This window comes from Hyaena hyaena, unplaced genomic scaffold (assembly GCF_003009895.1).
Source record: "Hyaena hyaena isolate Hyena2069 unplaced genomic scaffold, ASM300989v1 scaffold_364, whole genome shotgun sequence".
Classification (NCBI taxonomy): domain Eukaryota; kingdom Metazoa; phylum Chordata; class Mammalia; order Carnivora; family Hyaenidae; genus Hyaena; species Hyaena hyaena.
The window spans coordinates 524831-547542 of record NW_024080996.1 but is presented as its reverse complement, the minus strand read 5'-3'; the positions used below and the strand labels follow the sequence as shown (position 1 = coordinate 547542).

General features: G+C 43.1%; 2 protein-coding genes across 6 annotated transcripts in view; one reads left to right on the top strand and one right to left on the bottom strand.

Moving 5' to 3' along the window:
• Positions 1-396: 396 nt before the first annotated feature.
• TMEM218 (transmembrane protein 218) lies at positions 397-16999 on the bottom strand. 5 transcript variants are annotated; one of them, XM_039250257.1, is made up of 5 exons: positions 16911-16999; positions 15926-16030; positions 5390-5499; positions 4404-4506; positions 397-1137 (listed from the first exon to the last, which is right to left on the bottom strand). In XM_039250257.1, exons 3-5 carry the CDS (start codon positions 5497-5499, stop codon positions 1003-1005), a joined length of 348 nt encoding a protein of 115 aa, XP_039106188.1. In that variant the 5' UTR covers positions 15926-16030; positions 16911-16999; the 3' UTR covers positions 397-1002. The 5 variants fall into 5 exon arrangements, with proteins under 5 accessions (XP_039106188.1, XP_039106186.1, XP_039106184.1 ...); XM_039250255.1 differs by having other exon boundaries at positions 15926-16114; positions 16911-16971; XM_039250253.1 differs by lacking the exon at positions 16911-16999 and adding an exon at positions 16830-16897.
• Positions 17000-17993: 994 nt separating this feature from the next.
• Positions 17994-22712, top strand: part of PKNOX2 (PBX/knotted 1 homeobox 2) — a 316850-nt gene continuing 312131 nt past the window's right edge. The window contains exon 1 of the mRNA XM_039250244.1: positions 17994-18044. The gene's annotated coding sequence lies outside the window, so the exon portion shown is untranslated. The remainder of the gene's footprint in view (positions 18045-22712) is intronic.

The window sequence follows — 22712 nt, the reverse complement described above, 5'->3', positions numbered from 1 at the left end:
TTTTCTCGTTCTTAATTTTAAGTCAGAAGATCCTTCTTCATTTAGTTCCAGGGAGTCAGGAGAGACTTCCAGAGTAGAAACAGCCCAGAGCTCCTCCATTTAATGACAAGTGTTGGGTGATCTGGGATTTCGGATAGGCATAAAGTTATATCTAATCCTAGGAACATAATTTCTTACCAGCTTTGGAGAAAGGGCTACAAAGATGACAAGAAATGATGATAATCCAAAATGGACCCTATAAGAATTAAATAAGGCACACAGGGCTACCAAATCCTGAAAGAATTCAGAGATCTGCAGAAGCAAGACAAACAACCATTTCCAGACCCTTCTTCTATTCCCTAAGCAAACCTGAAATATAGAATACAGACTGAGAAAGCTGTGGCCAAGAGTCTGAAGTGAAAGTCAGTCCTTCGGTTGTTTATTGCTTTATTATAGCAGAGAGAAGGGACAGCCATTGCTTGTACAGATTCTGTGACACCATGTGCACACTGGTCAACGACCAACATCTCGGTAAGTCTTCCAACTCATCGTACTAAAATAAGCTTTTGAACTTGGAGTGCTTTTCCTTTCCAAATCATCCCAACCTTGTAACTAAGAATCCTGTGTATTATCAAAAGGACGAGATTCTTCTGCCTACTGGACAGTGAAAGCCAAAGTGCACCTTTTCCCGAAATCCACTTACTGATGTCTTGATTGAAAATCTACCAGAAGCAGAACACTATTTTTATTTCCCCGTCAAAACAGATAGAAGACCTGAGGAACAAGGGCCAAGAAGATAGCAGTATTCCTCGGAAGATGGTGAGAAGCATCTCTGCAGGGCCAATTTTGCAACCCCATTTCTGGAAGCCAGGATTCAAGGCATTTGTCCCAGTCGCGAATGGATATTTCTCTGATCTTAAGGCATGACGGCTGTCAGAACAAGGCTCTGAACAGTACCTTTCTGCTCATTAATGACAGCAAAAGCAAAGGACAGAACAGGGTCTTGGCTTTCCTGAATAGTGCTCAGTAGGACCGCAGTGGTTTGGCATAGATTGGCTCCAGGATATGATGAATGAGAACCAAAAAGAGGCCTCCAAGGAAGACAGCAGTGAGGAGAGACAGCAGGACATAGCGGCCGATGAAAAAGGAATCCACAATCTGCAGAAAGAAACATCAAAAAGGAAATTACGATCACTTCAGCACCCTGGCTGTGCTCATCTGAAATCTTTGATGAGTGGGCTCAGAGGCTGTTTGTATTTGTGACTTCCAGAAACATCCTGATCTGAGTCTCTTCTGTAAATGGTTGGGAAATAACTCCCTGAGCTGGAAATACAATATAAAGAAGAGATTAACGAAGTACATGGGGGGAAAAAAAAGGCTCGGTTTAGGTGGTTTCATAAACACTCTGAAGACCTTGGATGAGCTCTTTTATGTTCTGAAATCAGTTACCTGAAGGAGTTCATGAGAAGCTTGCTTGCTTGGTCTTAGAAAGTCTCATTTTTGTTGTTGTTAATTTTTTATTATGGAGAATTTGAAACATATATAAAAATACAATTGTATAATAAACCCCTATGTATCCAAGGTCGAAGCCCCCAACTCATCAACCCACTGCTGTTTCAGGAGGGCTCATTGTCAAAATGGAAAGGTGATTCTTGAAAACTTTCATCAGAAGTTTCCTGAACATCAACATTCATAACCCAGCACTCCAAGGGTTAGGTTAAATGGCCATTTGCCTGAGAACTAAAATCCTTAAAGGATAGATAATGTGTCCCAATCATACAGTTGGCTGTCACTCAACCAGTCATACTTGAGGCCCCAAAGCTATTGGTCTTTGCTGACAAAACCTATACTTAAGAGTTGGGTCTGCCCATTTGTCTACTGTCCACTCCCAGGGCTCTACTCTCCCCAGATCGAAATGGTGGGGCAGGAAAAAAAAAAAAAAAAGATTAGGATGTAGACATTTTTTGGGTCCTTATCCTGTCTGCCTCCATTGCCTTTTGGATGGCAATGTATTTGGATGCTATTTTGGATGCTATTCCCTTTGGGAAGCTGTGAAATCACCCTGTCACTTGGTTCATGTTCCTGCTCCATTAGATCAATAAATTCATCCTAATCTCCAGAAATGGTAAATATGTTAGATTACATGGCAAAGGAAATAAGGTCGCCAATTGCCTGACCTTAAAGTAGGGAGATAAGCCTGGATTATCCAATCCAGGTGGACCCAGTATAATCACATGGGTCCTTAAACATGGAAGAGGGAGGCGGAAGAGAAGGTCAAAGAAAGATATGTAAGAATGGAAGTAGAGTAGGTGGGATGTTACCTTGCTGGTTCTAAAAATGGAGCCGGGGGCTGCTGGCCAAGGGCAGCCACTAGAAGCTAGGAAGGGCAAAGAAACATTCTTCCCCAGAACCTCCAGGAAGGCATACAGCCCTGCCAACCCCTTGATTTTGGCCCAGGGAGGCTGCGTTTGGACCTCTAACTTACAGAGCTATAAGATAAAACATCTGTGTTGGAAGCCCAAGTTGGTAGTGATTTGTTACAGCAGCAATAGGAAACTAATACAGTGGCAATACACAAAGTACCTGTCAAGTCGTAGCAGTGCTCTGATTGCTGAGATCCAAAGATACCAAGAAGAAAAGGGCTGCTCCAGAGATTACCCCAACAGCCAACTTACAACAAAGGTCAGTTTGATAAAACAGCTTTAACATAACTTTGACCTTGGCTCCAGTACCGAACAAGTCTCTTGCGGGCTACATGTTTGCTCGTTTGACACGTTTCACTTTTTAATTAGCCAATTAGCAGGCCTTGGGTGCAGAAGGCCCAGGTCATGTATTATTGATACAGTATTGAGCCAGGCTGCTGCAGGGGCCAGTTCTCAAAACCTGAAAATGAGAACACCAATTCTGCTGGCCATGCTGATGGACATATTTTGCTCAAACCTCATTCTTCTCTCCTGGGTCTGAAACTCCTATGACAGAGGATAGAGGAATTAAATTCAAAACAGTGTTTGTTCTGTGCCCTTCTTCGAATATTCACATCTGCAGCGATCCAGAAATATGGCAGCCTTCATCACTCTCTCCCTTTCAGACAGGGAAACGAAGGTGGGAGTCTATTCCTGGCTCCCACATGTGTGCTGATAAATGCATAATGTATATGGAAATAATTCCTTAAATTTGGGTGGCATTATGTCCCTTGGACTTTTCAGAGCAAATTTCCTCCCTTTTGCCATGATTAGTCCTACACAGAGTTAGAAATGTGTGCCAATTTTAGTTCAGAAGTTGTTTAATTTTGTGTATTGTCATCTAGTATCAAATACTCACCCATGAACTCTCTGGGATGGCCCCCAATATTCTGTTGAGTTCCCAACAATGAAGGTTTTGCAGACAGACCTCAGCTTGAATCCTTGCTCTGCCTCTTCCCATATATGTATGACCTTGGGCAAGTTACTTTAACCTCTTATAGCCTCAGTGTCCTTACCTATAAAATGGGGATAATAATAGCACCTACTTCATGCTATTTAGGGTTGTCTTAAGGTTTAAGTGAGCTCATGCAAACAACATGTTTAGCAAACAACCTCACACATAGTAATCCCTTAAACAATATCAGCTATTATCATAATTACCACTTTAAAAAGGAAAATGGGAGGTTGGGAGGAGCCGTTAGAAGGTAAATGGGGGATAAGAAGTCAATGCCATTACCAAGATCTTAGGGTAAAGTCAGAGCCCAAGTCCGGAATTGCTAGAATAGGTGGGGTCTCCAGAGAAGGGCTGTGAGAGAGGGTAACAACCCCCTGCCCCAGAGAGGTGAGTGCTGGCAGATGGTGTTCCGGGAATGAGGGCCAGCCGATCTCGTAGACGACTGTCAGTACTGAATTCAACTGCCTCTACAATTACTGCTTCCCACAGAAATTCTCTTTCCCCACTGATCTCTACGGAAGGTCCTCTCCTCACACCACAAGTGGAGAAAATCAAACACATGGAGGGCAACCCCAAGAGCACTGCATACACTTTGGCCAGGATCCGAGTTTCTGAGCCCAGACTACCAGAATGGGGATGCTTTCCTTTCAGGGCCAGGCCCTATTCCTATTCCTAACTCACTGTCCCCTCTCCAGCCCCACAGAATCAGGTGGCTTTCGGACACACTGCTTGTTCAACTCGATGCACAGTGGAGATGCACTCGATTCTGCCTAATAACTGCCCAGTGGTGTTGCACGTGGGAATCAGAGTGAGATTCTCGGCCTGGGTGGAAGGACAGGGGAATTTAAAACTCACTCTCAGCTTTCCCCACCTTTGTTTTAACTTTACACTTCTAACACATTTCAGCCGACCTGACGTCGAGGAACACCTCAGGGCAGGATGGAGGTCTAGACTGAGAAAAGCAAGAGTTATAACTCAGGAAGGTGAAATAAAACCAATAGTTTTACCTTCATTTTGACCTCTGGGGCTGGGACTTCAGTGGCTCGAGGGAAGAGCAGCAGAACCGATGTGATGATCAGAGCTCCAAGGAATACAAAAATGACAGAGAACCTGGGGTCAAAAGACAGAATGTCATGGGCATGCTTTACAGATCCCTCTCTAATCAGTGAGGTCTGGACTGGCTCTTCCTTGGAGCCAATATTCTAAGTTTCAGTCTATTAACGAGGCCCAGAGACCTGCTGTCCACACTGTCCAGGGAATTTAGAAATGGTCTCCCCTTCATCACAAAGCCCTTCTTTCTAGACAGGTCCCCGGCTGGATGAATTCCTGTTTATTCCTGGTAATTCCCAATTCCTAAGAATGGGAATTGGGAGTTTTCATTTTTTGCCTCTGCAAAAACATGTCATAATCATAAAAAAAATCAAAGCAGCCCTTCCCTCTTCTCAACCTGTTTGTTTTCAGACTAGAATACTTTGGTAAATCACGTAGCTCGCTGCTTCACACCGAAAAACTGGCCAGAGCACAGCTCTACAGCATTGATAGAGTCAGTGTTCTGGGGCCAGTGACCGAGAGAAAGCCAGCCCAAGCCCGTGGCGCTCCTGCAGTGTCCCCAGGCCCAGGTTAGAGCCTCAAGGACTAGATTTGCATGTGCCCTAAGTCTGAACCATTAAGAAACACACACACACACACACACACACACACACACACGAAATACAACAGGCAGCAAAAGCAGATTTCCTTTTCATCTCTCGTGTCCCCCCCACCCTGTCTTCTCTACAGTGAAAACTAGAAAATACCACTTCCCCTCTCTCACCTCTGCTTCAGATCATAAATAATACAAGTCAGTGCTTATGATAACAGGTTAAAATACAATTCATTCAAACTGCCAGTAATTGCAAAAATCATCTTCTGGATTCTAAATGTTTAATGAGCATCAGCCATTTTGCTTCTAATTGCTTTTACCGTGGACTCCCAGCTGGAGAGAAAGCCTTACCTTGCTACACCAGAGGCTCTGGACAGCAGCACACACAGCAGCAGCACTAACACCCAGAGCAGGGCTATGATGAACACACCGGCCCCCACTCCGAGCACCGTGCCAGCCATCTGTGGGAGAAAGGAAGCATGAGCACCATAGCCCAGCTCAGCCCTGGGGCCTTCCTGGCACAATGAAGTGTCTGCCCTCTGTGTGCAGGTACCGCCTGTCTTCCACACACTCCCTGCTTTTATAATGGTGTTCAGACAAATACAAATACAAACACAAACACAAATACAAATACAGGAAGTCCAAACTCATTATGATGAATTTGTGATGATTGGTGTGGTAGGATTCATCAGTACAGGCCTTTGGGAATGTGCGATCCCTTAATAGGAATTAGAAATTTAAGGGGCGCCTGGGTGGCTTAGTCGGTGAAGCGTCCGACTTTCGCTTAGGTCATGATCTCGCGGTTCGTGGGTTCGAGCCCTGCGTCGGGCTCTGTACTGACTGCCAGCTCAGAGCCTGGAGCCTGTTTCAGTCTGTGACTCCCTCTCTCTCTGACCCTCCCCTGCTCATGCTCTCTCTCTCCTAGAAATAAATAAAACATAAAAAAAATTAAAAAAAAAAAAAAAGGAATTAGAAATTTAAAATCCCCAAACCTTTCTTTTCAGCGAGGACAGAGAGGTTGCTTTCTGCTCCATGTAGGTCATTTCCAACTTGGTATCTGAATTCTAGTTTGGCTTCCCTAACCCACAGCATCAAGCTGAACTCACTCTTGATATAAAATGCTAATGGAGGGCTGTGAAGACACCAGGATCCAAGTCAAGCACTACGGAGCCAGTGTGGAAGTTGAAGCTCTCAGGCCAAGTCTGTGGTGTGAGCTTTGGCTCCCCAGACAGTCACAAGACAGAAATGTCCCATTCTACTGTTGAGTTTTTATTCATAAAAGGAAGCAAATTCCTAAGTCCTCAAAGACAGCGACAATGAAGAAGAAAGGAGCTGTCACTATTTTTGAGCGTTCACGGTATGCTAAGTACCTTACAAACATATTTCATTTAATCATGAGCATAGGCTTCTGAGGTAGATATTATTATAGCCATGTTACAGAAGAGGTAACTGAGGCATAAGGTGAAGGGATATGTATTAACAAACTGGTGGCTTACAACAGAACATTGTTCTCTCACAGTTCTGGAGGCCAGAAGTCTGAAATCAAGGTGTCAACCAGGCCCGGCTTCCTCCAAAGTCTCTAGGGAAGAATGCCTCCTGGCTCTTGTAGCTTCTGGAGGTCCAGGCATCGCCTGGCTTGTGGCTGCATGGCTCCAATCTCTGCTTCTGTCTTCCCATGGCCTTCTCCTGGGTGTCTCCATCTTCTCCTCTGCAGTCCCTTATGAGGACACTTGTGGTGGATTTAGGGTTTACCCAAAGAATCTGGTTTGATCTCATCTCAAGATCCTCAATTATTATGTCTGTGAAGACCCTTCTTCCACATCAGGTCACCTTCACAGTTTCCAGGGATTAGGAAGTGGGTACAATCTTTTCAGGGGCCACCATTTCACCCATTCCACTGATTCTATAGTGCCCCCCCCACCGACTTTTCCCTTCAGGATCAGAGACAAATCTTAAGCAAATAAATTCCTCCTCAGTTGATGGTTTTTCTTTACCCTGATGGTTTAAAGACCACAAAAATTATGATCTATGAGGAGTTCTGTTATAAAGGCATTGGAAAGATTGGAAAGGAAGCCCTAAGGATGAACTGCCAAAAAACCAAACAAATGTTTATTCAGTCGACATCTATTATGCGTCTACCATGTAAAAGCATTGTGCCACAGTCTGGGGATTACAAGAGTACATAAGACATATCTGTGACAGAAGCTGTAGGCTCCCTGGAGAACACTGCCATGGGAACCACTCTCCATACCACATTGTGAAAAGGAGACAGAGTACAGTGGGAACTGAGACAGTGAGGAGGGCTTTGCCAAAGAAGTGACTTCACACAGATCCATTTGAGGAAGAATCAGTGTGGCAAGAGGACAGGTAGGGATGGGGTGGGCAGAGAGGAGTGCCAGCATAAGAGGCGGGGCTCCCACTTGCCTCTCTAACCTAACTGGGGCAATCCCACCCTCATTAGAGCACATGGTATCATGTCAGTAATTCGAAACTTCCAGGTGTTCCCCACCTCTGGCTCCTTGTACTTGCTGTTTCCACGGCCTAGAATTAGTCCCCGGCCCCCAATGAGCCCTCCAGTATTTGCACGGCTGGCCTCTCCTAATCCTCCTGATTTCCTCAGAGAGGTCTCCCCCGTCAGTTCTCGCTAAAGTAACCCCCCAAACAACTGCTCTCCATCACTCCTTATCTCCTTCAGGGAGCGTTTCACTGACTGTAGTTCCCATTTTTATTTATTGTTTACAGGCTGACTTTCTGTGTCTCCAGCCAGCATGGCGAATGCCATGAGGGCAGAGACTTTATGTCTTGCTCACCACAGTATCCCCAGCTCTCACCATGGATATTATGAACAAGAAATATTTATTGGATGAATAAATGAAGCAGTGCTAACAAGTCCACAGAAATCATATTTAGCTTTAGAAAGAGGACTGTAACTTCTGGCCAATATGCTGGACAGACCTAACAAGGCAAGTACCTCACACAACAGTGAACACATAGAAATGCTTAATAAAACAGAGAAAAAGAATTCAATACACAGTGGAGCTCAGACGCAATAAAGGAAAATCCTTAAGTGCTATAAATGTAAGTGTAATTCAAAGCCTGAGTGGTAAGCAGGAGCTGAGCCCAAAGGGGTACCAAAGCCTGTAGGGGTACCTATGGGGTACCAAAACCAGCTGCAGACTTTTGGAGTGGTCCTCTCCTGGACAGATGAGGTCTCAGACCCATGATACAGAGAACTGAAACTGAGAACAAGGCATCAACGGCATTATCAACAATAGCCAAACTATGGAAAGGCTCAAATGTCCACTGACTGATGAATGGATAAAGAAGATGTGGTGTGTATGTATGTCTGATGTGTGTGTGTGTATATGTGTGATATGTGTATACACACACACATATATATGTATATATAATAGAATATTACTTAGCCATCAAAAAGAATGAAATCTTTCCATTTGCAACAACATGGATGGAGCTACAGTGTCTTATGCTAAGTGAAATGATGTCAGCCAGAGAAAGACAAATACTCTATGCTTTCACTCATATGTGGAATTTAAGAAACAAAACAGAAAAGCATATGGGAGGGGGAAAAAAAGAAAAAGGGAAACAAATCATAAGAGACTCTTTGATTTTTTATTTTTATTTAATAATTTATTTTTAAATTTATATCTAAGGTAGTTAGCATATAGTGCAACAATGATTTCAGGAGTAGATTCCTTAATGTCCCCCACCCATTTAGCTCATCCCCCCTCCCACAACCCCTCCAGTGACCCTCTGTTTGTTCTCCATATTTAAGAGTCTCTTATGTTTTGTCCCCCTCCCTGTTTTTATACTATTTTTGCTTCCCTTCCCTTATGTTCATCTGTTTTGTATCTTAAATTCCTCATATGAGTGAAGTCATATATTGGTCTTTCTCTGACTAATTTTGCTTCGTATGATACCCTCTAGTTCCATCCCCGTAGCTGCAAATGGAAGAGATTCTTGATGATAGAGAACAAACTGAGGGTTGATGGAGGGAGGTGGGTGGAGGATGGGCCAGATGGGTGATGAGTATTAAGAAGGTAATTGTTATGATGAGCAGTGGCTGTTGTATGTAATGATGAATCTCTAAATTCTACTCCTGAAACCAATAATGCTGTATGTTAACTAACTAGAATTTATTTAATATTTATTTATTTATTTATTTATTTAGAGACAGTGTGCATGAGTGGGGGAGGAGCAGAGAGAGGGGAAGACAGAGAATCAATCCCAAGTATGTTCTGCACTGTCAGCGCAGAGCCCAATGTGGGGCTCAAACTCTCGAACCTTGAGATCATGACCTGAGCCAAAATCAAGAGAGGGATGCTTAACTGACTGAGCCACCCAGGTGCCCCATTATCTAACTAGAATTGAAATAAAAATTAAAAAAAAATAATAATGAAAAGATCAAGGCCTAAAGATAAGCCCTGACAAGTCTCACCTGTCCTTGGATCAGGGACTAAAAACATCTGCTGCTGACTTAGGTTGGAAGAAGGCTGGCCAAGTGCCTCAGGCCACAGATGAAAAAGAAATAACCCAAGAGGAATCTGACTCCTAATCCCACACCTGTATGTGGTTCAAATCATACTGCCAAAGTGCTATGGGAATCTCAAGTAAGATCAACATAAAACCAGTCCAAAAGTGAGAAACCCAGAGGAGCCTGGCAGAGACAACTGAAATCTCTCTGTAGGGGTGCTGCGCAGGTTGGCATGCAAGGCTCCTGCTAGAATGGGTATAAAATAAAGATGTTTTCTGACATCCAGAGACTGAAATGGAGTTCACCTGTCACAGGTATACTTGAGCAAGAATGAAAATGAACCAAAAAAGAAGGCATGGGGTGTAAGGAGTCATGGTGAGAAGGATACTGGGAAATATTGATAGTAAAGATTTCTGTAATGATAAGAAAGGCACATTTTTTGAGGGGTTAAAACCAAGGAAGAACAATAGCAACATATTTAGGGATATGTCTCCTCAGGCGAGGGAACCAAAAGCAAAAATATTAGGACTATGCCAAAATAAAAAGCGTTTGTATCAACAAAAGAAAAAGGCAACCTAGTGAATGAGAGAAGATATTTCCAAATGATATACCCCATAAGGGGTTAATACTTAAAACATGTAAAGAACTATAACTCAATACCAAAAAAGCTAATCTGATTAAAAACTGGGTAGGGGTGCCTTGGTGGCTCAGTTAGTTAAGCCTCTGACTCTTGAGTTCTGCTCAGGTCATGGTCTCATGGTTCATGAGATTGAGCCCCACATTGACCTCTGCACTGACAACAAGCCTGCTTGCGATTCTCTCCTTCCCTCTCTCTTCCTCTCCCTCTGCTCTTCCTATCTCATGCTCTTTCTCTCTCTCTCTCAAAATAAGTAAATAAAAACATTAAAAAAAATGTGTAGAGGACCTGAAGAAACGTTTTCCCAAAAAAGACCTACAGATGGCCAACAGACACATGAAAAGATTCTCAACATTACTCATCATCAGGGAAATGCAAATCAAAGCCACCATGAGATACTACATCACACTAGTCAGAATGGCTAGTATTAAAAAGACAAGAAATAATAAGTGTTGGTGAGGACATAGAGAAAAACAAACCCTCATACACTACCGGTGAAACGTAAATTGGTACAACTACTGTGGAAAACAGAAGAGAGTTTCCTCGAAAAATAAAAAAAAAAAAAGATAAATGATCTGGGGCACCTGGGTGGCTCAGTCCGTTAAGCGTCCAACACTTGATCTCAGCTCAGTCATGATCTCATGGTTTGTGAGATCGAGCTCTGACCTTGGGCTCTGGCTGACACTGTGGAGCCTACTTAGGATTCTCTCTCCTGTCTCTTTGCCCCCTCCACAGCTCATGCTCTCATGCCCTCTATCTCCCCACAGAGAGGAAGGAAGGAAGGAAAGAAGAAAGGAAGGAAGAAGGAAGGAAAGAAGAAAGGAAGGAAGGAAGGGAGGGAGGAAGAAAGACCATATGATTCAGTAATTCTACCACTGGGTATTTACCCAAAGAAAATGGAAACACTAATTTGAAATGATATATGCACCCCTATGTTTATTGCAGCATTTATTTACAGTAGCCAAAATACAGAAGCAACCTAAGCGTCCATCAATAAATGGATGGATAAAGAAGATGTGATACACACACATAGACACTAGAATATTACTCAGCCATAAAAAAGAATGAAATCTTGCCGTGTGCAACAACATGGATGAAGCTAGAAAGTATTATGCTAAGTGAAATAAGCTAGAGAAATAACATATGATTTCACCATATGTGAAAATTAACAAACAAAACCAGTGAACAAACAAACAAAAACCAGATTCTTAAGTACAGAGAACAAACTGGTGGTTGCCTTAGGGAAGGTAGGTGGAGGGTGGGTGAAATAGATGAAGGAGATTAAGATCCTATGAACCATGAGATCATAAACTGAGCTGAAATCAAGAGTCAGACACTCAACCACTGAGCCACCCACATGTCCTTAGATTTTTTTTGTAAACCAGCTCTTTGCATGGAAAATAAAGGCTGCTAATAAAGAGATTGAAAAAGCAAATACGAACAAAACAAAAACATGGGGCAGAGGGGAAATGCGGTGATGTTGTTCAATACATACAGAATTTCAATTCTGTAAATGAAAAAAGTTCTAGAGATCTGTTGCACAACAATGTGAGTGTACTTAAGACTACTTAACCACTTAAAAATGGTTAAGGTGGTAAATTTTATGTGTGTTTTTTTTTTTACCACAATTAAAAAATCTACTGAAACAATATGAGTATCAAACAAAATAGAATGGAAAGCTCTGAAAGGTATTAATAGCAATATTCACAAAGAGCATAATGAATAGATACAACTCGGGACAAATGTGAACCTAAAACAAAGCCTCAAAATAGATAAAGCCAAAAATCACTGCAATAAATGGACAGACCCATAAATTTAGTGGAGATTTCAGTATATCTCAGAAACTTAAAGTGGATATATGATGGCCAATAAATGTGTGAAAAGGCGCTCAACTGCATTAGTCGTTAGGAAATTGCAGATGAAAACCAAATTGCAATCCCTCTATACAGCCACCAGAATGGCTGGGGAGCCACAAACCTCCAGTATAAAATAAAGAAGTCACAGAGATTCAATACGTTGTACACCTGAAACTGACATAACATTGTAGGTCAATTATACTTCAATAATAATAATAAAAATAAAAACAAGGTAGGGCTAAAGTATTTGTCAACATTTATGTGGAAGCTAAGAAGTGACAGTTCAAAGTCAAATCATTGGTTATCTCTTTGTTCTGGAGAAGGCAACACCACCAAGTGTTGACAAAGACACAGAGTAGTTGGAACCCTGATTCAAACAAACCCAACGTCACAACCTGGGAACTCTGACCTGGATAGTCAATGGTATTAGGGAATAATTATTTATTTTGTAAAATGTGATGATATTGTGGTCACACGGCTGAAAGACTGTGACATACATGTATACATACAGACACATAACACAGGTAACAGAAAATTGTGTCTGGGAACTTCATAATTATCCAGACAAGGGAGGTGAGGGGGGTAACGTGAAAAAAGACTGGTCGTGGGGTCGTTGTTACATGAGTGTTTGCTCTGATATTTTTTATACTTTTGAATGTATTTGAAATTCTTGTAATAGAAAAATGTGTGTGTGTGTGTAAGTAGGAATAAATCCAAAAAAAGTTGTGTATGGTGTTTACAGCAAAAATTGCTCCACTTTATTAAAAGGTATATATTTTTAAAGGCCTGAAGAGAGTAACAAAAGAGACATGAATAGAGAAATAACCTACGTTCCTGGATGGGACGGTTCAATATTAAAAGATCTCAATTTCAGCTCCGTGCAGCTCTAACCAAAATCTCAAAATAAATTTTTGTGGAACTCATGGGACTTGAAAACGGATCCTCAATTCATATGGAAGAGCAAAAGCCCAAGAATAGCAAAAACAATTTTGAGAACTAGGATGGAGACTTGCCTTTCTTGTTACCAACTGCCGCAAGACACATTATAAAACCAAGGTAATTAAAACAGTGTGATATGGTATAGAGACACATGGATCGGCGGAATAAAATCGAGAACCCAGAAACAGATGCGTGCATTCAGGAGAACTTTGTACAGGGCAGAGTTGGCTTGGATTCAGCAGGTGAAGGATTTCATAGCAGGGGCTGGGACAAATGATTATCCAATCAGAAAAGAGGAATAGTCGACCTCTACTTTATATCCCATAACCAGCCGATTTTAAATGGAAAGTAATTCATGATAAAACAGCATATGTTTAAATATACAAATGTTCAGGCTGGCTACACTAGAATACATAATGAAGTACGGCAGTCAGATGCTTGCACCTAAACTTAGAATCACCACGGACGCAAAAGCTGCACACGCAGGCTCGTGCAGGTGTGTTGTACGGCAACTCAAATACCACGAGCTGGGCTGCCTTCGGTTATGCGATTTTCTCAAGTGGTGAACAACTCTTGTTAAAGTTCCAAAACACAAGTAAGTATAATTCCCCCTTGATTTACATTTGAGTTGCATTCCTGGAAATTTTACTATATCAAGCTGTGCCAGAAAAAAATATATTATATGAAAAACGGAGCTAGGCTCTAGGCTACCCTGTGGGACGCTCAAAAATTGTGGGGGACTCAGGATAGTTCTTCGCTGCAGAGCGCCTAGCATCCCAGCCCCGTTCTGTAAACCCCAGGAATGCCTCCTAATAACCAAGTACGGTCTCACAGACTCCAACATGACCAACAGTGCAGTATCATCCCCTTAGAGAACCACTGTTCTAGAAAAAAACTCTTGCATTAAGAGACACGTTTTTTTCATAACAGCGAAACATGTGAAAAAACCTGTGTCCACCAATAAGGGAATAGATAGGATATGATATACTCATAAGAAACACTTAAAATAAATGAACTTGGCTATCTGTATTGATATGAATGTATCTCAAAAACAATGTTGAGGGGTGCCAGGATGGCTCAGTTGATTGAACGTCCAACTGATGTCGGCTCAAGTCATGATCTTGCGGTTCATGGGTTCGAGCCCCACGTTGGGCTCTGTGCTGATGGTGTGGAGACTGCTTGGGATTCTCTGTCTCCCTCTCTCTCTGCCCCTTCCCCGCTCACAATCTCTGTCCCTCTTCCTCTTGAAAATAAATAAGGCTTAAAAAAAATTATTTTTAAATGTTGAGTGATAAAAGTAAATGACAAAATGAAGCCCACAGTATGCTACTTGTATTTTTTAAATTAAGGAACTAACATATATCATTTATAATGTACAGATATACCACAGAAATACAATTACATGGGCATGAATGATGTACAACAATTTCAAAAGAATGTTTGCCTCTGGGGAGGGAGGGAAGGAAGGCAGGCAAATGGGGCCAGACAAGAGAACAAAAGGTATCTGAGAATTAAATCTGGGATATTTTATTTATTTAAAAGAAAAAACTTAAGCCAAGGTGCCCAAACTTTAATGTTTGTTAATCCAGGTAATAGGGCAGAGAGGTATTCATTATACTACACAGTGTGATAGTCTCTCTTTATGAAATTTTTTAGATAATTCTTAATTTTTAAAAAGGTAGCTGGTGGCTCAGTGCGTATGAATAGAGATCAGAGACCAGAGATTAATGACCAATAGGGGACTCTCTGGTAAGAGATGACGAAGGTCTGGCCTCCTGCCTTACCTGTGAAAATGGAAAGGGTGGAGGGAAAAGTGGGAGAGAGGACTCAGGTTTCCTGCTGGTTGACTGGGCTGACCTGTACCACTCTAAGACGATAACTAGTTAAGTTTAATCGCTGCTGATTTGGGTGTTGCACAATTAACCTGTAAAATGTGGACCAACGTTAACGCCTAGAATCCGGGGCAAGCGGTAGCCGAAGTAGCTTCTATTAGAAACATTGCACTTCAATCCCCCATGGAAGCTTAAAGGTTCATGAGACACTGGGGTCCGTATAGGACATGGCTCTAAAGTAATGAAATAAATATCCCCAAGCTCTTACAGGAATGAGGTTCATCACAGGGCACATGGGTGCCTCAGTTGGTTAAGTGTCTGACTTCGGCTCAGATGATCTTGCGGCTCGTAGGTTCAAGCCCTGCATCGGGGTCTGTGCTGAGAGTTCAGAGCCTGGAGCCCGCTTTGGATTCTGTGTCTCCCTCTCTCTCTGTTCCTCCCCCCTCACACTCTGTCTCTGTCTCTCAAAAATAAATAAAGATTAAAAAAAAAAAGAATGAGGTTCATCACTTTATAACCAATCTAAAGGAAAGGCTGGATATAGTATATAGAGTGCTGTTGTTGGAAAGGAGTGAACATCTAGTCATTTTATCTTGTAAATTCAGTGTGGGAAAAATACTTGTAATAAAATATGTATTTATAAATATGTAAAATAATGAAAACAATGGTGTTTTTGATTAATGTTCAGGACTTTTTCAAACCTTGAGAATGGATGCTTTAGCCAACCTGGCTTCCAGAGTAAGTCCATTTACCTAAGTCTATGGCATTTAAAGCAGGTAGACTAGAATCGGAATAAAATGATGTTTCAATTTGAACACCCTGTTTAGTAGCTGATAACCAGAACAGCTATGAGGCCAATTCCCCCCCCCCCCCCCCCCCCACAGTGCTCACGCTGTGAGGTCTTTCTTTGGAAAGAGATTGTTCAAAACTTTTAGAGGTATGTATAGTGTGGTCCTCATTCATTCACCATTGGTTCTCATACCCTTTCGTGCAGCTCTCAGAGAAAACGGACAGAGAGGCATACATTAAGTTCCCTGACGCTGGCATATACAGCCTTATAGATGAATACACAGTTCACCAGCGCTGTCCATCATGGGTGAGAATACTAACGGCCATTACAAGATGACTTACGGTTCAGTACAAACGTGGATTCCATGGACGGTAACTTGGCCCTAGTGCTGCTGGTGGTGGGAGACAGCTAGCTCATCCATTCTTGGATTGTCACTGGCCCAAGCCCTTGAAGGCAGAAAACAGGGATTACAGGAGTGCATGGCCCTTCTTGGAGGATTCTTTTTTCGTTTCCTTTATAGCCTTCCAAACCTTCAACATATAATGGGGGGAGGGGGTCATTTATTTTTCTACATTAAGCATTTCACTACGCCTTTAATTTTAATATATTAGGATAATGCTCCCACCTTTGTAATTAAGTAGAATGAAAGCCTGGGAGAAATCAATCGTGGAGCTACCTAATGCCATCCATATGGCATCATCGCTTAACGCACTGAGAGAAAAAGGGGATCAATGGATCCAGATCCTGTCCTTCCACCCCCTTTCCTGGGCGGTGTTTGGACTTGAAGGTGCCGCAGCGACTATAAGCTACATCACCATGGGCTTTCCGGACAGCAGCACCCTAGTGCTGGATCGTCAATACCCCTGGAACCAGGGCTCTAGCGTCACTCCCCAGTCCTGTAGCTGGTTCAAACTGGCGCAGGAAAACCTTGCCTCCAGGTCTCAGGTGAAGAATGTTCGCCCGGCTACCTCCCAGTAGCTGGAAGGATGAAGGTCTCGATCATGAAGTATTGGAATCAGGCCCTAACATTTCACTTTCTTAGGAGCACAAAAACCATTCCTTCTTTCCTAATTAATCTCCCAATTAAGTATTTATTAGCCACCAGGCCTTGGGTCTCAGATCTGGTAAGGGTGATCTGGGAGACCACGCACAGCCATCCACCCACGCTTCCTTCCATTCTCCTCAGCCCCAGACTCCGCCCTTCTCCCTTCTCAGCCGCCCCCACTTTTCTCACCTCCCCCTCACCTGGCTCTGCTTCTCCCAGGTCCCCTACTCAAACCTCTCTGTCCGGCCAGTTCTACCCCACAGGGGCTTTGATCTACTTACGACGAATCACAAGTAGGTTTCCATCCAGGAGACTCCAGATCCGCTAATCAGCGTCGCGTTTTCAACGCCCAGCTTCCTTCTTATTTGCTTACGTCCTCAGGGCCTCCAGGCAACGGCGAGCGTGGTGGGTGGGCACGTCGCTCTTCTTTTCGTCCTTCGATTGGTTGGTGCTTTTGGTCGAGACAGACCTCAAATTCGATTGGATCGAGGCAGTCATGGCTCCGCCCCCCCGTCCCACCCCGGTGTCAATCACACTATCCCTTAGGTAACCCATAGGACCATTGGTCAGTCTATCCTGGGGGCGGGTTGTTAGGCGGGAGAGAGCGCCTTCTCCCGGCCTTGGTGTTACTATGGAGACTGTAGAGCCAGGTTGAGAAGCGGACGAAGGCAACACCTTCCCCTCATCGCGAAGTCCGATTTGTACAGCAATCTATACGTTAATGTCTGTTTGGGATTCTGACGGACGTCTCAGTCCCCGACACAGTGGTTCGGGTGGGCCGCGGGACTCTGGTGCAAGTCAGATTAAGCCTTGGAGAGGTGGGGTCAGGCCCAGGTATTGAGTCCCTAAACCCCGCCTCCACTCCACCCCGCAGAGGGAACAGAGGCCGAAGCACAAGTGTGACAGCATCATGTTTTCATTTGTCCTTACCTCGCCTTATTTTATTTAGGGTTATTCCGGTAGCCTTAGGAAGTAGACTATGGCAAGGGTCGTTTTTCTCATGGGGCAGACTGAGGAAGCAAGGCCCAGGGTCGTCAAGTAAATCTGTAGCCACACCTCCAGGCAGCTGGAACTGAACTTAACCTAACTGCAGACTAAAACTTGCCGTGATTTTGTCCCAAAGCTATGTATGGCTGTTAGACCAAAACATCCATAAATCAGGCCAACCAAAGGAAATAGGACCGTGGATGCGTACTCCACTGCTGAATCAGGAAACGAAAACAGACACCGATCAAAACAAACAATACCAAAGTTGAGAACTGCAGTATTTGAACCTTTGACCTGAGACAAAATTCTGAAACACCGTTAAGCAAACCATTCAGTCTTGGAACACTGAATCTCTGATTTAGGGACTTTAGGGCCTGAGTCATAGCTTTATGAGTAAAACGGAAGAGGATGATTGAAATCCACGGAATGTAAGTCTCAAATTTAGTCTACTTTCAGGGTTTCGTCTGCAGTCATACGTCTTAACCGACTACTTTTTATGTGTTTAACAACTTACCACTTGGCCCAATGAGAAGCTTTGAGGTTAAGAAAGCCGTTATTTTAGTTAATTCATTTCATTGGAATTGAATGGTCACTGTAGCTAAGCACTGGTAGGGACTCTGAGGATACAAAAAAATTACCATGTGATTCCTGCCTTCCTTAACAGGCTGTGCGTTGTTACCGCCAACAGCATATGAAACAATTAGGAGACACTTTTAGAGAAGATATACCATGTGCCAAACTTGAATGCTCCCCAAAATAGTAATAATAGTACGTCATATTTGCAGAGCATTTTGTAGTTTCTCTTGTATTATTTGGGGGGAAATATTGTTTTGGCTGACGTTAATGAGGGTCTTCATGGTATAGCTAGAACTAAAGCTGGGCCCTGGCATCTGGGTAGTGATGGAAAAGGTGGAACAGATATGGAAGGGAATCCAGGGAGAGAAAACAATCTGAACAAAGAGACAGATGAGAAGGAGCACTGAGTATCTGGGGAGCAATGTGCAGACTGGTCTAAGCTAGAATGGAGGCAGATAATGGAAAAAGAACACTGTTTAGACAAGCTGGTCAGGACCAGTTCTGAGTTCTTTGTGTTTTGAGGAGACAGTGTTCAAAAGTTTGAGATTGGGAAAGTTAACCTTCTTCCACATCTATTGATCAGGCTGACTTAATTGTGAGTTAAGAATAAGGCATGGCTGGGGCGCCTGGGTGGCTTAGTCGGTTAAGCGTCCGACTTTCGCTTAGGTCATGATCTCGCGGTTCGTGGGTTCGGGCCCCGCGTCGGGCTCTGTGCTGACTGCCAGCTCAGAGCCTGGAGCCTGTTTCAGTCTGTGACTCCCTCTCTCTCTGACCCTCCCCTGCTCACGCTGTCTCTCTCTCTCTCTCCTAGAAATAAATAAAAACCTTAAAAAAAAAAATTAAAAAAAGAATAAGGCATGGCTGAGAGGGCACTCCAAAGCTCTTACATCTTCCTGAATGTGGGGACTTTTTAGTCCCTCTCACATCAAGGGACCTGCCCCGCAAGCCCCACCCATATCTCACCCCCTAACTGGAAGGAGGTGTGAGTTTTCTGATTAAATAATGATATTCTACCCTCTCTTTGAAATTGAGAGGAGGGCTGTCACTGTAGTGCTCCATCTTTTGCCATCCCTTAATCAAAGTTCACTCTAGAGAAGACTGATTACTTGCCTATCCAATCTTTCTCTTTTTAAAAATTGTCTCCTATGTCAAGTGTTATGTAGTGCCTCTCCACGTGGCTCCAAATCTCTGCTGTGTACGTATCGCTAATACTGTGCTTGTACATAGCTGCCATATATATATGCCCATCATTTAATTACAATTTTCTTTCCTCCTAAACAAACCAAAAAGCTCGAGCAATAACAATAGAAACCAGTGTCTAATTTTCCTCTGTCTTTAATGTGTAAAATCATTTGTTATGCTGTCTGATAGAGGTAAAGGTAGCAAAAACAGGTCATTAGAAAATGGCGTGCAAAGAGGGATTTCAGGAGAAGACATGGAGTTTTCTGGCTCATTTTATAGTCAATTTTTTTTTTCTGTCAGAGAGTCCTGAATCTTTTATGTACACTTTCTGATGTCTGGTTATGTGAGCATTTCTGTAGGTCTGAAAATGTACCCAAAACTTACGTACTTGTTAGTTATTAGCTGAGACACAAAGCTACTATTGTTCTCTTCTGCTAATTAGGCAACTGGGCAAACAAAAATTTCTCCCAATACTATTGTCAGTTGTTGAACGCAGGTTACTGGCTTTCCAACCTCATCCAGAATTCTCCCCGTGTTTTCCAGATCATAATATTCACCTGATGCTATAGACCAGGGGTCAGCCAACTGTGGTCTGGGGGCCCAATCTGACCCACCATCTGTTTTTTGTATGACCTGCAAGCTAAGAATGAATGTTCCATTTTTAAATGGTTGGGGGGTGGGGAGGAGAAAGGTGCAAAAATGATGTGAAATTAAAGGCTCAGTGTCTATAAGTAAAGTTGTATTGGAACACAGGCATGCTTGCGAGGTATCTGTGGTGGCTTTCACTTTACAACAGCAGAGCTGAGTAATTAACACTGTGACTGTATGGCCCATAAGCCTAACATATTTATTGCTGGGCCCTTATGACAATGTTTTGAGCCATTCTGTCTTGGATGCCTCTGATGAATCAGGCCCCATGGAATGTTGGTACTGAAACAGACTTTGGAAACCATGTTAAAAAGCAAAAGAAAACAAAAATGAACACTGACAGAGATAAGTTATTTCTTGCCCCAAATCACTCAGTCTGTGAACTGAGCTAGTACTAGAATCCTGGTTCCACGGGTCCAAGGTTTCTTTCATCCATGCTGAGTCTTTTCTTATGTAGAGCTTATCCTACACCCGATGGGATAGGTGTTATATAGTCAGGAGGCAAGGAGAACTCATCACATTTTTCCACATTTTGATTTCGTGGCTCATCTGGACAAATAGCAGTGCACTATAATCAATTTATGATTTGGACTTGGGCTTTCATTATTTCAGCCAATATGAAGTGTCTTCTCTTTTTCATGTTTTCTCATCTCTCAAAAGGTGTATGACCATCATGAAAAAACCTTCTCACTTCCATGCTCTTTTTCTCTTTTAAAAAAATCTCTTCAACAAAGGAATTCAGAGGTGGCTGAGTTTCTACTCCAGTCTAAGTTTCTTCAGGGAGATAAGGATGATTAAGAAGCTATAGGTGGCAGTTACTGCTCTGAAGTACATGGATGGACCACATGTGTGGGGAGGAGAGGGGAGTGCCCACAGTCCCCCTGAATGGTAAGAGTTAGTGTGTGTGTGCATATGTAGGCTTTCCCGGGGACAGTATCCATATCTTTTGTAAGATTTTTAAGAGCCCAGGACCCCAAGAAGATTCAGAATTACAGATCTATAAAAAGAGACGCGTTTGGGGAGTGAAAGCTGCTCAGATGTGTGACGGGGGAGACTGACCTGGGTTCTGCTGTCTGTGAGACCTCAGCTGATATGAGGAGAAGAACTCTGTGCCCACTTACATCAGCCCACCCAAGTTTTTTACCTTCTCTGCCACTCATAGAGGTCATAAAAATTCATCGGATTCACATAACGGTTGAACTCAGATGGTGATGAAATCCCAGTATCATTCTCTCCAAAGAATGTTCTGATTAATAGAAACTGCAGAGGAGCTAATTTTATGAAAATAGCAAATGGGATTGTTCTAGCTGAAGCAAGCCAGGGAGAGCGGTTGCTGAAGCCGAGCGGAAGATGCACACAGCCCCATTGTGCAGAGCTGACGACTCCAATCTGGCCGTTTATTTATTAAATGTCTTTCCACCGTAAATTATTAAGCCTGGATTCTGGGAGATAAGGGAGGTGACAGAGTAGGACAATAGGATCGAAACCAAACCTGGACAGCTTCCTTCAGCATCACTGTAAACTGTGTCTTGTGAAAGCCTCTGCTTCCCTGGTTGGAAGAAAGGAAGTTCCCTCTTTGGTGGGACTCAGAAACGGATGAGACAAGTAACAGGCTTTGGGTTTCTGAATTTTTTGTCCGTTGTTACAAATCAGGATATCCCTCAGAGAAAACTCAACCTGTTGGCTCAGCAACTGACAGCCAGGTATTTTGTCTGTTTTCTAAAGGGACTGCTTTGTCCGTACAAGGAAGAACTTGTTTGGCTTTAACATTAGAAAATACCAAATTAGGGGTGCCTAGGTGGCTCAGTCGGTTGAGCGTCCAACTTCGGCTCGGGTCATGATCTTGTAGTTCACAAGTTTGAGCCCCGTGTCGGGCTCTGTGCTGACAGCTCAGAGCCTGGAGCCTGCCTCGGATTCTGTATCTCCCTCTCTCTCTGTCCCTCCCCCACTCATCCTCTGCCTCTCTCTCTCAAAATTAAATAAAATACTTTTTAAAAAATAATAACAAATTAGGGGTGCCTGGGTGGCTCAGTCAGTTAAGTGTCTGACTTCTGCTCAGGTCATGATCTCCTGGTTCACGAGTTTGAGCCCCACATCAGGCTCTGTGCTGACAGCTTGGAGAGCTGTGTGTGTGTCTCTCTCTGCTCCTCCCCTGCTTGCACTCTCTCTCTCTCTCTCTCTCTCTCTTAAAAGTAAATAAACATTAAAAAAAGGAGTACCAAGTTAAATGTTTTAGTATACTCAGCCACCTAAAGATGGGGTCCATTTGGCTTGTTTGATAGTTGGGAAGGTGTTTCATGCTAGAAGGAGTTCTAAGGTCTGTTAAGCTGGAGAACAGGAAAAGGCTGGTTGGCAGAGAGACAGTTGAATTCGCATTATGCTAGTAATCAGCTGAAAAGCTGGAGTTCTGGAAAATAGGGGAGTAGCTGGGCTAGAGGGCAAGAGTCTCCATTTCCTGGTCAGGCACTGCCTGCTTATTGGCTCAAGGCAAGTGCTCATATGTCATTAGTATGGATGCCTAGGGGGAGGGCCACTCATTCATGTGTTCATTCATCTGACAAATGTTTATACTGAGTATTCCTGGATGGCTTTCAGCCTGTGGGGATAAAGAATGAACCGAAAAAGTCCCTGCTCTCATGGCACTTACATTCTAGTGGGAGCCAGATAAGCAGCAAATAAACATGTAAAAT

What these genes read in the sequence shown, in the direction of transcription:
- TMEM218 (XM_039250257.1), bottom strand. Translation starts at nt 5,499, where the DNA reads ATGGCTGGCACGGTGCTCGGAGTGGGGGCCGGTGTGTTCATCATAGCC. An exon ending in AGAGCCTCTGGTGTAGCAAG is followed by an intron (nt 4,507 to 5,389) that starts GTAAGGCTTTCT and finishes TTTTGACCCCAG; the next exon opens with GTTCTCTGTCATTTTTGTAT. An exon ending in CCCCAGAGGTCAAAATGAAG is followed by an intron (nt 1,138 to 4,403) that starts GTAAAACTATTG and finishes TTCTTTCTGCAG; the next exon opens with ATTGTGGATTCCTTTTTCAT.